Source organism: Carcharodon carcharias, chromosome 21, assembly GCF_017639515.1.
Source record: "Carcharodon carcharias isolate sCarCar2 chromosome 21, sCarCar2.pri, whole genome shotgun sequence".
Classification (NCBI taxonomy): Eukaryota; Metazoa; Chordata; class Chondrichthyes; order Lamniformes; family Lamnidae; genus Carcharodon; species Carcharodon carcharias.
Window position 1 is genome coordinate 44,324,997 of NC_054487.1, and position 17,348 is coordinate 44,342,344.

Here is a 17,348-nt window from a genome sequence, read left to right on the forward strand (position 1 = left end):
CTCTCATACAGTTCTTCTGCAACCTCTCCAAAGGCCTTGACATCCTCAAAGATTGGTGCCCAGAATTGTACACAGTACCCTGTCTGAGGCCTAAATAGTGCTTTATAAAGGTTTAAAATAATTTCCTTGTTTTTGTACTCTGTTCCTCTTGGCTTTATTAACAACCTTCTCAATTTGCCTGGCCAGCTTCAAAGATTTGAGTACGTACACTCCCAGGTCTCTGTTCAATTCGGTAAGAAGCTTGTGAACTTAAATTCATAATCTAGACTAACCATGCAGTGCAGAAGAGGGAATGCAGGGTTGGAGCTGTTGCCCTGCAAATAAGTCGCCAGTGTGGCCCCATTTGCACCTCCCAGTAGTTTATGTGGATATTAAACATCCAGTGACAATTTAAAGAGGAGCTAGTAGATACTCTTTTGTCCTGGCCAACATTCTTCCCTCAACTAATGTCACCAAAAAAACCTAACTGGACATTCATCCATGTTGTTTATAGGATATTGTTAGTACAAAAAAGCTGCAGCTTTGTGAACAGTCATTGGCTTATCTGAGAAACCATTCTTCATATTAAAGGTATGTTACGTGAAAACATAAACAACAAACAAATTTTCATTGTAAAGCATTACATAGTACATGTCCTCATAACATCCTAAAGCCTCTTCAACCAATTAATTGCTTCTGCTGTGCAGTTACTGTTGTTTTGTAGACAAATGTAGCAGCCAATTTGCAAATAGCAAAAAGCTAAATGACCAATTAATCTGTTTTTGGGGGCGATGATTTAGGGATAAATGTTGGCTAGGGCACTGGGAGAAGGCACCTACTCTTTGAATTATGCTGGTGGGTCTTTTACAAGGATACTATAAAACTAACTTTTAGGTTGGTTCAAAACGGAGGAAAATGGAAGAAGAGTTCAGCTTGCGGACCAAATACACTGCTAGAAAACAGCAGATATAGGACATTTTTGCCGAAAGGGAAACTGGGTCATGATTCTGTCGATTAGAAAGCAAATTCATTTTTATTGGATCAACTGCTCCAGAAGTTTGGACATCAGTGCTGTTTGCACAGTATATATGGTCAATTATTGAATTCCATGTCACTCTAGATTGTTTACCTGTGGAATGTATCCTGCCTCCAGCATGAGGAGATGAAGCACTACAATCAGAGCGTCTTTTGGGCTGGTGCACTCAGCAGAATGATACAATATTTCTAATGAATGCGATACCATTCCATCAACAGCTTCACTGCACAGCATTGGCTCATATGGATATTTTGCTGTGGTTTCTTCAAATGTCATGGACATCTCATCAGATGAAGAATTCTGGACGTTTGCTTCAGACTGCTGATACGCACCAGGGGCAATCTCATGAGCAGACTCAAGTCTATTCCCACCATTCACAAGACCCTGGTTTTGAGCAATATTTGAACATGATGGTTGTTCCGTAACATTTAACTCTAACAATGATCCAGAGGTTGAGGCAAATGAATCAGGCAGAATTAAGCAGATCAAATCACCAGAGACTATTCCTATGGATTTTATGGCTTGCTGGTCATCAGTAAGAACATCTTTCCCATTTAAACTGATGTTGAATTCAGTATCAGAACTGTAAAACAAAAGAACAGTTTGGAAATTTAAAATCAGAACTGTAAAACTAGAACTTGCTGCATATAGAAAGATGCACAAAATTCAGCTGCAATTTTTTGTTTGCCAGATTAAGGAACATATATCCTGTGCCTCAAAAATAATATTGCAGAACCTGGTACAATTCATAATACATCTACAGATCCTACCTTACTATCATAATAGTCACATCATTTTATGTCTACTGTACTCATTTCACAATTTATGACAACTAAAATGAGTTATTTAATAAAAGCTACAGAATACACAACATAGAAAGTTAGTTTTGGGCAGGAAGTTAAAGATGTTGTACATTTATAAATGGCAAATAAACAAACTGTCTAACATTAGAAATGATTGACTCACTTGTTGCTTAATGTGGTGTCTCTCCCACCTCATCTGAATGCGATAGCAAACCTTTCAACGATTGGAATGATATCACAGAATTACATCAAGTGTACAGCACAGGAACAGGCCAGCCAGTCCAACTGATCTATACTGGTGATATTTCTCCACAAGCCTCATCACACCCTACTTCATTTAACCTCATCAGCTTATCCTTTTATTCCTTTCTCTTTCATGTACTTATTCAGTTTCCCCTTAAATACATCTATGCTAACTGCTTCAACTACTCCTTGTGATAGCCAGTCCCACATTTTAACCATGGTTGGGTAAAGAAGTTTCTCCTGAATGTCTTATTGGATTTATTAATGACCATCTTATATTTATTTTTCTACTACTGACATTAAACTAACTTCTATAGTTTCCTGCATTTGCTCTATGGCCCTTTTAAAATATAGGAACAATAGTGGTAAAAGAGAGCCAACCGGAAAGAAATAAAAATACATCAGTAGACCCCAGGTCAATGCTATTCATCTGTGTCAGCTGCAGAAAGGTCTTCCACTCACGAATCAGCCTCTACAGCCACAGACCACGTTCAATACAGAAGTAACATACATCCTATGTGCAATCCATCGTCTCTCGAGATGGATGGATGGATGCCGAAGTAGGTAAAGTAGCTGTCCACTGGTCTTCTGGCACTATTCCTTTTCTGTGTATTGCTTTCTGGGTTCTTTCTTCCATAGCACTTAATAAATGTGGATGCAATCCATCCAGACATCGCATTTGATACATTTAGCAATTATCACTCCCCTTCTATCTTAAGTGCCTTTATATCATCTTGGTTTCTTCTTCTAATGGCATGCACATGTTAGTTTTCCCAGCAAACACTGAGGTGAAGTATTCAATATTTCTGCCATTTCACTGTCATTACCTGAGAGTTTATCTTGAATACCCTTTTGTGGCCCTCTGTCCTTATTTTTTCTATTACTGATGTGCCTGTGGAATACTTTATTTCTTTTCATATTCTTTGATGTTTTAATTTTCAGTTGCTTTTTGCTTATTTATTTTTTTCTTTGACTTGTTTCCTAAAATCTTCATGTACTATTTTGCCATCCTCACATTTATTGTCTGCGTGTTAAATGTATGCCTTTTACTTTTGTTTCAATTTTACCCATATCACTGTATCCATCCACCGTTTCCTTATTGACTAGTTTGTTGTTGCTTTTTTTAAACAGACTATATTTCTCTTGAACTTTATCATAATTTTCTTAAATATTTCTCAGTGGTATTCCATCTGTCAATTTTTTTTTCCAGTTTACATTCCTTAATTCCATTTCACCCCAAAATCATTACTTTAAGCCTATGATGTTATGATTGCTAACCCCTATATGTTCCCCTATGCTTCCATTATCTCCTCCGACCCATTTCTTATTATCAGTTGCAGTAGTGGTTCCTCCCTTTTTGGGCTTATATACAGCTAAGAAAGGAATCCCAAATGAACCATAAAACTTCATTCCTTACTTCTTGCCAGTTTCTTTGAGGGAGTTGAAATATTTCATTATTTGATATCCTTTACTCATCTCATGGATTTGCCTACATATTTATTCCTCCAGTACTCTTCCAAAATTAGGTGTTCTGCACATTATCTTTATTGACTCTATCGATCCCTTATCCTTTGTCTTAATCCAAATTGATTGTTTATATCTTAAATGTTAGTTATGACCTTTTTTTTCTACTGCCATTATTTCAGTGGCTCTGAGACTAGAATCAGTAGAGGCTTTCTGGGGTTCATGAAATGTGAGCTCGACTCATTGCTGCAATGACATGGGTCAGGCACATGCTGTTGTCCATTATTTTGATTTCCTTCATCTGCTAAAGTGGCTCAGCCAAGGGTGCGAATACTGGGGAATTCAATGTCAGTTCCAGGGCCTGGTGCATTTGCACAGTGACACAAGCTTTAGACTCTTGCAACGATCTAGAGAATTTAATGAATATGCTGCAAATTTCCACCCATCCCTCAACTTAACATGACCCATTGCTGACCTCTTTTCCCTTTCTGAACTCTCACAGGTAGATTCTGGAGCCAAGACAACTCCAGAAACAACACGTAACCAGACGAGCAGGCCCTCAGACTGACTCAGAATGCCAGCAGAAGAGATGATAGGCCCCAGAGACACCGGTAACGGAAACACAGGGCCGGGGCTGTGGGATGGTAGGAAACAGCTGCCACAGATGACTTGTTCAGGGACCTGGAATGATATTAAGGCTATTCACCGAGTATATCAGCTGGGCCTGGACTGAAACCATGGTCTAAGTTACTGCCAGTGCCCTGATGGCACAATGCCACAGCAGTGACATTAGAGCAGAGAAGCTGGTAAACAGTAGAGGGGAAGGGATTAAGAATTCAACAGGAAAGTTGCTGAAGCCGTAGGGATACCTTTTGGCTGAAAGGGAGATGAAAGTTGTCACAATATTTACTATATTGCAAAATTTCATTCGAGTCCCTTTAGTAGGGCACTGTTGAACTTTACGTTTATAAATGTAAATGCGCCAGGAGATAGTATTATACATTAGATTTGGGGCGTGAGGTAGGAAGATCCATGATCATTAATGCATTTGAAAAGGGGTCCTTCACCCAAAAATGTTTGGCAATCACTGGTCTGGAGAACTTCTCCCCTCCACTGCCTCCAATCTCATCTCTTCAATCCTCCATCTATACATAAACAGGAGTGTCCCAGATTTTTCCATTCAAGTTACTCCTGTTCCTCCGAACGAACCTTCTCATCTTATTTCCCTTCCTCCATATCCATCCAGTCCCTAATCTCACATATCTGCATTCTTCTTATACCCTCTTCTGTTTTTTGGCCCAAACCATGTCTTTGTCACACAGAAGCTCTCTATTCCACACCAACACCCCCACCCCGCCCCCCAAAAGGCAGCTGTGGGCTTTCCATTTCTTCGAATAGCGACTTAAATACTACCATTCACAACCCTTCCTCATCTTGCTGAGATTCTAGATCAACAATTTTGTTTTTAACTCTATTAGCTTTCTCCTGATAAAAGCTATATTTATATATAGCAACCCACATAGGTCCCAGCTACGCTGGTCTTTCTGGAGACATTGTTAAGCGTTTTGTTCCAGACCTACCCTGGACCCTCCCTGATCTCTAATATGTTGGTGTTGCTTTCTACTCCCACAAATTTCTTTCACTATGCTTCATATATCCAGCCATCCTTCAATGTGACATGAACCACCGTTGACCCTTTTACCTTCCTGAAATCTCTCCCTCTCTCTCATGCTCTTTTCCCTTCCCCAGTCCCAAGCAATGGGACACTTTATACTTCTTCCAACCCTGTTTTCTGTAGAATTCCATTCTTACCACCTAGTTTTTTTTCTTCCTTTTTTGCATCTGTTCTTTTCAGAGATTTGGAGCTGCCCTCCTTTGTCCTGAGGCAAGGATTCCCCTCTCCCATAGTGGACAAGACCTTCAACCAGGTCTGTCCAATTTATGCTCTTATTTCTACTCCCTCACTATTATAATGCACTCCCCTCTTCCATGGCAGTCAGCCAGAACCTCCACCACATTCCCTTCTTCTTACACGCTATCCCGTCACAAAACATATTCTCTCCTCCCCATTTTCTGAAAGGATAGTTCGTTCCGAAATGTCCCAGTTCGCTCTTCTACCATCTACAACAGTCATAGCCTTTCCCTGGCATGTTTTTTTTATTCAAGCTCTAAAAACACCACATTTGCCTATTCATTTCCTATTATACCACTGTCCGGGGCGCCAAACATTCCTTCCACGTGAGAAAGCAATTTACATGTTTTTCCAACTTAGTATACTGCATCTGCTCATTGCTCCTCCACATTTGAAGGCCAAACAGGTTAGGTGTCAGCATTAGCTCAATGGTAGCACTCTTGGCATTGAGGCGTTGCAGATCCTGGGGCAGTCAATGAAGGAGTTCATGCAGCACATGTGCTCCGGCATGGCTCAAGGATTTGAGCTCCATTGAAAGAACAGCCATCCTCTTGGAAAGCCATATGCACCAATATGCGGACATGCACAGAAAGAGCGAGGTTCCCCATAGAACAAAACACTCATTGTTGATGGCACAAAGATGTTTGGACTGGATTCCAGCTACATCCCCAGCCAACGGTCCCATACAGTATGCAGGAGTGCTCAGAAAGGGCGAATAAGTTGAACAGGCTGATGAAAGTGCCACGCTTCACAGGACACAAACGTCATTCCTTGCCTCCTTAGCTACTGCAACTCAGGACCCTGTGTCAGAGACTGCAACAACACAGGCTCAGCAACCTGTGGAGAAGCCCCCATGGGCACCTCCATGGTGAGAATGGAAGTCACAGGTGTTTTAGCAAGATACAGTGAAGCAGACTGCCTCCACCTCACCCTCAGCTATAGTGGGAGCACCTCGTAGGAGCATGCATGAGTGCAAGGTGCCTCACTGCAAGTTACACTTGATGGGTCACTGGGGTGAAGTTTTCTGTTTTTCCACACTATTGATTAAACTGGTTATAAAAATGATAAATTTTGATTAAACTTGTGTTTTTAAAGTTTGTTGAGAGAAATTAAATGGGGGGGGGGGGGGCGTTGGGATGGGTTGTTGGGCAGGGCCTGGGCTTGCTGCTGTGGATGGTATGTAATGTGGGAAATGGTGGTGATGGAGACTCCATTCATTCTATCTTTGGGTCTCAATGGGATTATTCTAGTGTGCATGCACATTGGATAACTTATCTGATGGAAGTCAAGCTAAGTGCTGCTGAATTAGTATGGCCCTTGAGGCTATGCCAGCCTGCTAATCACCATGAGGCCTGGAACAGTCTCAGCAGTCTTCCTCCAATGCCTGGGCACTAGGTTCCTCTAGAGTGTCCCCTTCATCCTTCTCTGGAAGAGTGGTGTACCAGGTGGTCCTCTTCATCCAGCTTCAGTTCTTTTTCTTGTCATGTTGTGCAACATGCAGACCACCACAATGAGACCCCCAGCTGGCTTGTTCTGGAAGGCATCATCCAACTAGTTTTGGCAATGGAAGTGCACCTTCAAGATGCCAATGTGGGTTCATATTAGTAGATGGTTCTAGCTGTGGCACCTCTCTGCATCTGTGTCTGGGCATCAGGCATGTGTCAAGAGCCACCCCTTCAGATGATAATTCTCGCCACCCAGGAGTCTGAATGTTGGCTTGAAGAAATGTGACACCAGAGACTCTCGCAGGATGACTGAATCATAACAGTAGCCTGGGAACAGAGGGCAGCACTGTAAGAAGTGCTTCTTGTGGTCACAGATCAGCTGGACATTCAGTGAGTGGGAGCCTTTTCTGTTTAGGGTTCTGACCGGCTGATCAGTTGGTGACCTGATGGTTATGTGGGTGTAATCAATGATCCCCTGGAACTGGGGGAATCCATCAATTGTGGCAAAGCCCAATGTCCTCTATGCCTGCACTGGTCCCTCTGGCTCAAAATTAATAGGGCATCCATGATCTCCTTGATGGTATGATGAGCTGTCATCTGCAAGATGCCATCCAGGTCCTTCGCAGATCCCTGGAACAATCCAGGAGCATAAAAATTCAGGGCAATGGTGACCTTGATGTCTGCAGGTAGAGGATTGCCATAGGGTGCATGAGGCCTCATGTCGTTGTGGGCCAGAAAACATATCCAACAATCTGCATGGATAGGCATAGCCTCCCTATAGCACTGGCACTCTGCCATTTGCTGGAGCTGACTCATGGACAGTAGCACCTTCCCCTTGCAGCGCCTGTGCGCTCCTCTGGCCTCTTCTCTCTGCTGAAACCCCTTTTTACTACTCTGTTCAATGTCATAGTTACCTGTTCCTATTTCCACTCCCTCAGCAGGCATTTGTTAGTTCAACAGGGCTTCCGCTGCCAACCTCTTCTAGCCAAGTAATGCCAGCAGCCTGATGTCTCTCAGAATTCCAACCTCTCACTGTTGAGAAGTGCAAGCCTCCCAGCAGCAATAGTGGCAACTGTGCCCTCAGTTGTGCAGCTGAGCATTACTGTCCATCTTTTAAATGTATTGACCAGTGTCTCCGTTAGCCCTCATGGGTCCCCCCCACTGTATTCACACCGGCTGCTCCCTGACATGCTCCAGGCACTGCATGTTCCCAGCGCCTCCCAATTGAAAATTTGAAACTGCTTCTCTGAGGCCTGTTAATGAACTCAATGAGTTCAAAGAGCACTTGGAGGTTCCCTGTCCCCCACCTTCCCTATGAAAATCACATTGCATTCCGGAGTCAGCAGAATCCAGAGCAGCACTCTGGGAACGCAATTTTCAAATTGCGCCCACAACCCTTTCTGCCCCCACCAACAATTGAAAATCCAGTCCCTGGAGTACTTATGTTTTCCCCTCCCCACCCCCACTAAGGCAAACTGTTCCACCTTGTCAGCTTTTCCTGTTTCTGTTCTTAGACCTATCTCACCTCAATTGCTGCACTTTCAGCTGCTCATGTTCTAATCTTTAATTCGCTTTATGATTAGCTCATTATCACTGCAAGTTGCCGCTTTCTTTTTATGCACTTTACAAATTATACTATGCATACATCTCTCATGTTTTTGCTTACTTCCCCCTTCCCTTTGCGCTGCCCGTTTAAATGTTGCATATCTTCATCTTTTTCCCCAATTTTGCAATGAAGAATTACATCAAATATCAAAATATTGGAAATGTGGCACCTAAATTCACACAAACTAATTTAAGGACTGCTGCCATCAACCCTGGACAGGAGAAATATTGCCAATCCTGATGTAAGCTGGTTTAAGCGGAGTGATCCCTGACCCTATTTCAGCAGTTACTCAGAGATAAGGCTTGTTTGCAATTAAATTCGTCATTCCAGGTGATCTGTTGCGGGCTGAGAACATCTATATGCTCTAGCCATTTGAAGGAAATAGCTGTCAGCCAAAATGATGAGTACACAAAATCACAATTTTAGATTAATTTAATAACTCTCATTTATAGGTACAAATAGAAAACCGTCCTAAGGAGATTTACAGAGACAAAATCAAAAACACCAAGCATGCTTAAAAGTACTCTGCTAATACAGTAACAGAGGCACGGTGCTAATGTCGCTGGACTAATAGCCCAGAGGCCCAGGCTAATGTTCTGAGGACATGGGTTCAAATCCCACCAGCTGCCATGGTGGAATTTGATTTCAATTAATAAAAAATCTGGAATATAAAGCTAGTCTCAGTAATGGTGATCATAATCAAATACCATTAATTGTTGCTAGAGTCCATCTAGTATCTAGTTCACTAATGCCCTCTGGAGAAAGAAATCTTTACCTGGTCTGACCTACATGTGACTCCAGATCCACAGCAATGCTGTTGACTCTTAACTGTTCTCGGAAATGGCCTCACAAGCCACTCAGTTCAAGGGCAATTAGGGATGGGCAACAAATGCTGGCCTAGCCAGCAACACCCACATCCCATGGAGGAATTTTAAAAAATCGTTTCGCTTTTGTTGAATAGAGGATCTTTATTTCCCCAATAATACAGCACAATTAAAATGAAAGGTCAAGAGACACGGGATCTTGCAAAATACATTTGGCCTGAATGATCCTGTGCAATCACCATCAGAACAGAGCAAAATAAATTTCATAACTTTTCTTACAGACTAGCAGATTTCAATTGATCAAGCAGAGACAAGGATCTGGAGTTCAATTTTGGGGCAGACTCTTGTGGAGGTGACAGGGGTCTCTTTTCAGAAAGGTCTGCTGTATCTTGTGCCACTCATGCACTTAATGGGCCAGTGGTGGCTTTTTACCCCAGGGTCAAGGGCTCTGGGGCAGAAGTTCCATCTGTCAAGAGCTGCCGGCCAATCGGAGACCAGCAACTCTTCTGCACTTATTGCTGGCCAATCATAGGCCAGCAGCTCTTCTGCACTCATCAGCGTCCCCAGGATGACACCCACTCAAAGCAAGGAGGGATCCAAGCACAGGTGAATAATGGTGGGGCGGAGGTCACGAGGGGAGGGCAGGGGTTAGCAGAAAGGGAAGGGGGGTGGGTGCTTTGCCTTCCTGATGCCAGGTTCCTCGATCAGGCATTGAATGGGTTTGCTTTCATGTTCCCACATGGCGAGCATCCCACCAGCTTATAAATTGCCCACTTAAGGGCCTGAATTGACAATGGGGCAGGAAGGTCACCCATAGGCCACAGGCCTTCCTGCCCTGGACTTCCATCCTATTAAGTGCTCCCCTTCTACCAAACTCAGCACAGGGGAGGACACAAGAGTCTGCCCTTAATGTTTACTGTGGCCACAATCATGAAAAATTACCACGTGATTTTTGTGGGCTTTAACAGTATTTGGCAAATGCAACGTAGAATTATCCAAAGATCTTACAAGTAACAATGTTCATAAAGATTCCATTAAACAAACTATTTTAATGAAGAACATGGCTAATTTAAAAGATGTTATCAAATCTTTTAAAACTCTTGTTCAATTGCTGTGAAATCAGAATTCCAATATTATATCTGTAATTTATTTATTATCTTTAATTCAGAAAAACATCATGAGTTGTGTTCAGAGAGGTGCAAGGGAAAAAAACTGGATGCTGAAACAGAGGAGAAATTAGAGATGAACAAAAGCTTGATCAAATACCTGCAATTTCTTGAGTCCAAATCATACATGCATTCGGCAACCACATGATCCCAGGACACATCTAAAGGACAACACATCCTACTTTCTGTTTTGAGACATTCTCCAGGTGACCTTCTGAAAAGTCTCTTATGTGAGACCTAATCTACATGCATTACACAGACACTTTATTATCCTTCTTTAGTCTTCCTGTTATTTCTTCAAACAAATCAGCAAGGATGGTTAAGCAGGAACATCCATTTCAACATCCATGCTATTTTATTATTTTTATTCTATGTTGTAGGTTCTTTGTATTTCTGTGTATGTGAAACTCACACCATGCTCACTCACTGATAAGGCTAATTACAACAGCGAATGTTGATAATTTGCCATGTGAGTATTAAAAAGGCTTTTCAGTTGGCAACATGACCCATTTAACATCATAAACTAAAGACATGTTCCATTTCAAACCATATTAGCAGCACAAACAAGCTAGTTAACCACAGAAGCAGTGACTTTACATTACTTCACCTACTTGTATCCCAAGGAAGGCAGAAGAGTGCTAGTAATCTTACTGCGCAGGTCAGCGAGCGTAGGCTCATTCTGCTCCAACTCCACCCAGCCTCTCTGTCTTTGAACTCGCACACGCAGTTTCATGGCAGCTGATTCAACATGAAGTTGTCAACTGCTGTTGATATTTCTGCAGGTGCAAGAGGAGCTAGAAAGAAGACAGACAGACTAAAATTACTGTAGTATACTCAACAAAGGATCAAATTTAACTGGAGGGCAGGTTCATAAATTTTTAGCATACATATTGAGATACTTTTGATAAGAACTGACATGCTTAGCTCCCTCAAATTAGTCGTCATTGTAGAATGGTACCAAATGGAAGGTCAGGAAACACCCAGAGTGAATGGAGAGAGACAGCAAAAACAACAAATGGTCATCACTGTCACAGTTATAAAGAAGATCACAGTCAGTTCCCTTTCAGCCAATAAAGGGAGTTCTAAACATGCCAGAAGGAGGGATATTAATTCTTAAATCATGTATTAATTAGGGGCTGAGTCACTGGAAAGTGTGAACAATTTCTATCCTGAGTATCCAGTGACATTTCACAGAAAAATGGTAATCTCCAATATTTTGGAAGACACTCTTATTTTCCTTCTTTCATTTCAGTATCCCATGGCAACGGGGGAGGGGGGGGGGACATTTATTGCATCTTTCACATCTTAAACAATTTTCTTCATGAATAAAATTCTCTTTTCTTCTTAAATGAAATTATGCAGCAAGACCCACAAACCACAATGAGGTAAATAACCAGTCAATTTAAGTAGGTGGTGGTGTTTGAGGTATAAGTTGGCTAAGGACTCCCTGCTCTTCTTTAACTTTAGTGCCTTGGGTTATTTTTTATCAATTTAGAGAGATATGCAGGCACTCATTGTGGCATCTCATCAAAAAGACAGCACCCCTTTCAGGAAACCACTAATTGCTTTCATCAGTAGTCATCATTAAATGTTCTTGCTTCAAAAGGAACTGAATATGCACAATATTCCAAAAAAGTTATCCACATTATAAAAATCAAGATTTTATCTTTGAGCGATAGCAGCTTCCAATTTGCCATCCAAGGTGTTCCAGGAGCCTACAAACTATTGTGGTTTTCAAGGCGAGGATCAATAATGATGATTGGGATTTTAAAGCTTTTTTTCCTGACTGTGCTTGGAATCAGTTCAGCAAAAACTTTTGACTGCCAAGAGGGGAAACTTAGACAAATTTATTTCCAATTGCTTCCAAGGTCATGGACAAAACCCTTCAATGACTGGAATGATATTAGACACACAGATTTTTACAGTTGAAAGCAAATTAATACTTCAGTACATCACTGCAGGAGTTTCTCAGTCCAATGACCTTAACCCAACCATCTTCAAAACGTTGACTCCTTAAGATCATAAGTGGGGATGAGATGGAACAATTCCATAATGTTCAGCTCTGTTATGACCGATGCAGTTGGTAAAGCTGAGTTATTTAAAAATCCCAGAAGGAAACTTTAAACAACTGTCATAATCAATGTTAACTCAAGAATCAGACCACCAGTTAGAAGTTTTACATTAAATTAAATGAAACATTTTATTAATTTACACAGGTTAAAATATATATATATATGCACATGGCTACGCATTACTATCACAACTTTCAACAAATTCCCAAAATAGTTTCCATTAAGACAACAGCAACCCATAAACTTAACCAGACAACAAACAAAGCATTTTCACCTTACAAATTCAAAATTAGGTTCTTTTTACTTAGTTCCTGCGAAGCCAGTTGGAGGCTTGCAGCTGCCTTTTGATCTCACATTGCCTCTGCTCTGCACACACAAAACAGTTGTCTTGTTATACCAACCACTGCCATTGAATGTTAATTCTCATTGTATCAAAAACCTCTGAACTAAACCTCTAACAATAAAACCTCTTTCATAGTCCCAATTTTATTAGCAATATAAATATATTGCTTGATATATGTTAGATAAGCATCAAGTTTCCACCCCACTTTTTGAATGTTCTACCCAAAAATGGAAATGCACACTCTCTTACATATTAAAGCTAGGACTCAAAGCACCCAGACTAGCTGGCTTTAATCCAATTAAGACACACCCACAGGCTAAACCTCTATTTTAAAAGAAAAATATTTTCTAAAATATTATAAGATCCATTCACAGTTCCTGACATAATGTAGTCCAGGCTGCCCAGAACAAGAACAAACATCTAGACTGTGCCAACAAGTGATTGACAATGGCCATCACCTTCTGTTGTGGCTCAGTTGGTAGCTTTCTTGTTTCTTGTGGGTTCAGGTCCCAAAAATCTGAGGGAGTGCTGCATTGTCACAGGTGTCATCTTTCAGTTAAGTTGTTAAACCAAACCCTGACTGCCTCATAAGTGAATGTAAAAGACCCCACACCATTTTGAAGAGCAGTGGATTTATCCCCATTATAACATTAATACCCATCCCTCAAGCAAAATCACAAAAACACCACAGGGCAGTTTGCAGGAGCTTGCCGTGTGCTAATTGGCTGCCATGTTTCCTACATCCCAACAATAAGAACACTTCCAAAAAGTACTTCATTGGCTGCAAAGTACGCCGAAATGTCCTGCAAAGATACATGGCTTTCTTTTTAAGTGAATTAAAACAGTCCATTTCTTCCAAGCACCCTTGGGGACTTGCTGGACTGGACTTCAGTGGCAGCAGCAGGAATCAGCACAAAGAAATTACTGTCCTTTCAGCAAAGTCTGAAACACCGTGTGCAGTTGAAATCCAGGTTATAATAAAACACAATCACTGGTATTAAGAGATCGGTGAAATATTAAAGCAAAGATGATAAAATTGGATGGAAATGACCCGAGGGGGAAAAATACACGTTTGCTAAGAAAACGCAGGTTACATAGTCAACGTACAAGTGAAGGAAACACAGAATGACATTGCAGAAGGAAGGGCAGCAGCCTGATTTACTGGAACCTCTTGTAAACAGTTTCACTTTCGATTCTGAAGTTACATATGTAAACACTGCCTGCTCCACACAATCTCTACATCCAGAAGCTACATTCCCGCACAGGCTGCTCGCCCTGAACCGGGGGGGTGGGGTGAGGCTGCACAGGCCGCCCTTCCTGAGGTTGCCACGATTCCGGCTGGGACACAGCCTGCTCCAGGCTCCTCCTAGGGCCTAACTCTGTATCTGCCCGAACCCCCATTACTTACAGCTTTCGGGAAGGGACGAGGCAGCACTCCGTCCAGGCCCACACTCCGCTGCGGTTGATTTGCCACCACCTATCCCCGGTCACTATGGTGATTATTACTGCCCGTCCCGCAAACTGACTGCAACACAAGCCCCGCCCCTCCCAAGTGCAGAGGGAGCCCCGCCCCCAGAGGAGAGGGGGCGGGGCCATCAGCTCCATCGATTGCGTCTTCGCCCACGCTGGCCAGTCCAGTGCTGTGTGGCAGGCTGAGCGCCTCCTGTCCGCGCATGCTCAGAGTCATCTCTGATGAATTGATGGTGAAGATGCCATTGACAGTGCAGGCATCACTCAGTGTTACATAGGTTTGCTGCTGCAACGTGAATCCCTCAAGAGTTTTCACCACTCATGTTTTTTAAGTTAGTGATTTGAGGCGACAGCCTCAGTAATCTAGTTTGATTAATGACACTTATAAAAACACAAATTTTCATGCAGCTCTTGGACTTGTGGAGTATGCCAATTATGCCATTTTGCGAACCCTAGCAGCTTCTTCTAATGAGTATTTATTGAAATTTTCAATGTGCAAAACCTATGCAAACAATGACCTCTCCCATCCAAACTTCAGGTATCCAGAATTGTAAGGCTGTATATTCATTTCCAGAGATAAAAACAAAAAATTGCGGATTATGGAAATCCAAAACAAAAACAGAATTACCTGGAAAAACTCAGCAGGTCTGGCAGCATCAGCGGAGAAGAAAAGAGTTGACGTTTCGAGTCCTCATGACCCTTTGACCGAACTAGGTGAATCCAAGGAAGGGGTGAACTATAAGCTGGTTTAAGGTGTGGGGGGAGAAAAGTGGAGGGGGGTGGTGTGATTGTAGGGACAAACAAGCAGTGATAGAAGCAGATCATCAAAAGATGTCACAGACAACAGAACAAAAGAACACATAGGTGTTGAACTTGGAGATATCTAAACGAATGTGCTAATTAAGAATGGATGGTAGGGCACTCAAGGTATAGCTCTAGTGGGGTTGGGGGGAGCATAAAAGATTTAAAAATATTTAAAAATAATGGAAATAGGTGGGAAAAAGAAAAATTATATAATTTACTGGAAAAAAACAAGGAAGGGGGAAGAAACGGAAAGGGGGTGGGGATGGAGGAGGGAGGTCAAGACCTAAAGTTGTTGAATTCAATATTCATTCCGGAAGGCTGTAAAGTGCCTAGTCGGAAGATGAGGTGTTGTTCCTCCAGTTTGCGTTGGGCTTCACTGGAACAATGCAGCAAGCCAAGGACAGACATGTGGGCAAGAGAGCAGGGTGGAGTGTTGAAATGGCAAGCGACAGGGAGGTTTGGGTCATTCTTGCGGACAGACCGCAGGTGTTCTGCAAAGCGGTCGCCAAGTTTACGTTTGGTCTCTCCAATGTAGAGGAGACCACATTGGGAGCAACGAATGCAGTAGATTAAGTTGGGGGAAATGCAAGTGAAATGTTGCTTCACTTGAAAGGAGTGTTTGGGCCCTTGGACGGTGAGGAGAGAGTAAGTGAAGGGGCAGGTGTTACATCTTTTGCGTGGGCATGGGGTGGTGCCATAGGTGGGGGTTGAGGAGTTGGGGGTGATGGAGGAGTGGACCAGGGTGTCAACTCTTTTCTTCTCCGCCGACACTTGCACCTCATCTTCCGACTAGGCACTTTATAGCCTTCCGGACTGAATATTGAATTCAACAACTTTAGGTCTTGACCTCCCTCCTCCATCCCCACCCCCTTTCTGTTTCTTCCCCCTTCCTTCTGTTTTTTTCCAGTAAATTATATAGATTTTTCATTTTTTCCCACCTATTTCCATTATTTTTAAATCTTTTATGCTCCCCCAACCCCACTAGAGCTATACCTTGAGTGCCCTACCATCCATTCTTAATCAGCACATTTGTTTAGATATCTCCAACTTCAACACCTATGTGTTCTTTTGTTCTGTTGTCTGTGACATCTTTTGATGATCTGCTTCTATCACTGCCTGTTTGTCCCTACAACCACACTACCCCCCTCCACTTCTCTCCCCCCACCCACCCTCCACACCTTAAACTAGCTTATATTTCACCCCTTCCTTGGATTCACCTAGTTCTGTCAAAGGGTCATGAGGACTCGAAACGTCAACTCTTTTCTTCTCCGCCGATGCTGCCAGACCTGCTGAGTTTTTCCAGGTAATTCTGTTTACGTTTTTTATGCATTTCCAGAGTTAGGTGGCTGAGGCAGAAATCATGTTAGAATTCAAATTTAGTTTGGAGAGATGGATGAGGGACGAAGGGATATGGGAACAGGACGGATAAATGGGAGTAGCGTTATTTAATAGTGTGGATGATAAACACTGACATAGGTTCCGCTTCCTCTTCACCATGGACGTCCAATCCCTCTACACCTCCATCCCCCACCAGGATGGTCTGAGGGCCCTTAGCTTCTTCCTCGAACAGAGGCCCGAACAATCCCCATCCACCACTACTCTCCTCCGTCTGGCTGAACTTGTTCTCCCACTGAACAATTTCTCCTTCAACTCCTCTCACTTCCTCCAAATAAAAGGTGTGGCAATGGGTACCCGCATGGGCCCCAACTATGCCTGTCTCTTTATGGGGTATGTGGAACATTCCTTGTTCCAGTCCTACTCCGGCCCCCTTCCACAACTCTTTCTCCAGTACATCGATGATTACTTGGTGCTGCTTCATGCTCTCATCGGGACTTGGAAAAATGTATTAATTTTGCTTCCAATCTCCACCCCTCCATCATTTTCACATGGTCCATCTCTGACACTTCCATTCCCTTCCTTGACCTCTCTGTCTCAATCTCTGGTGATAGACTGTCCACCAATATCCATTACAAGCCTACCGACTGCCACAGCTACCTCGATTACAGCTCCTCACACCCCGCTTCCTGTAAGGACTCCATCCCATTCTCTCAGTTCCTTCGCCTCCGTCGCATCTGTTCCGATGATGCTACCTTCAAAAACAGTTCCTCTGACATGTCCTCCTTCTTCCTTAACCGAGGTTTTCCATCCACGGTCGTTGACAGGGCCCTCAACCGTGTCCGG

At 42.7% G+C, this 17,348-nt stretch overlaps 1 protein-coding gene across 2 annotated transcripts in view; it reads right to left on the minus strand.

Annotated features, from left to right (window-relative positions):
* fbxo7 (F-box protein 7) overlaps positions 1-14,468 on the minus strand; it is a 34,268-nt gene extending 19,800 nt beyond the window's left edge. For both annotated transcript variants that reach the window (XM_041215630.1, XM_041215629.1), the window contains exons 1-3: positions 14,302-14,468; positions 11,090-11,272; positions 1,109-1,598 (exon numbers count right to left, since the gene is read on the minus strand). In XM_041215630.1, coding sequence (XP_041071564.1) covers positions 1,109-1,598; positions 11,090-11,211 — 612 coding nt within the window. In that variant the 5' untranslated portion in view covers positions 11,212-11,272; positions 14,302-14,468. The remainder of the gene's footprint in view (positions 1-1,108; positions 1,599-11,089; positions 11,273-14,301) is intronic.
* Positions 14,469-17,348: the final 2,880 nt, after the last annotated feature.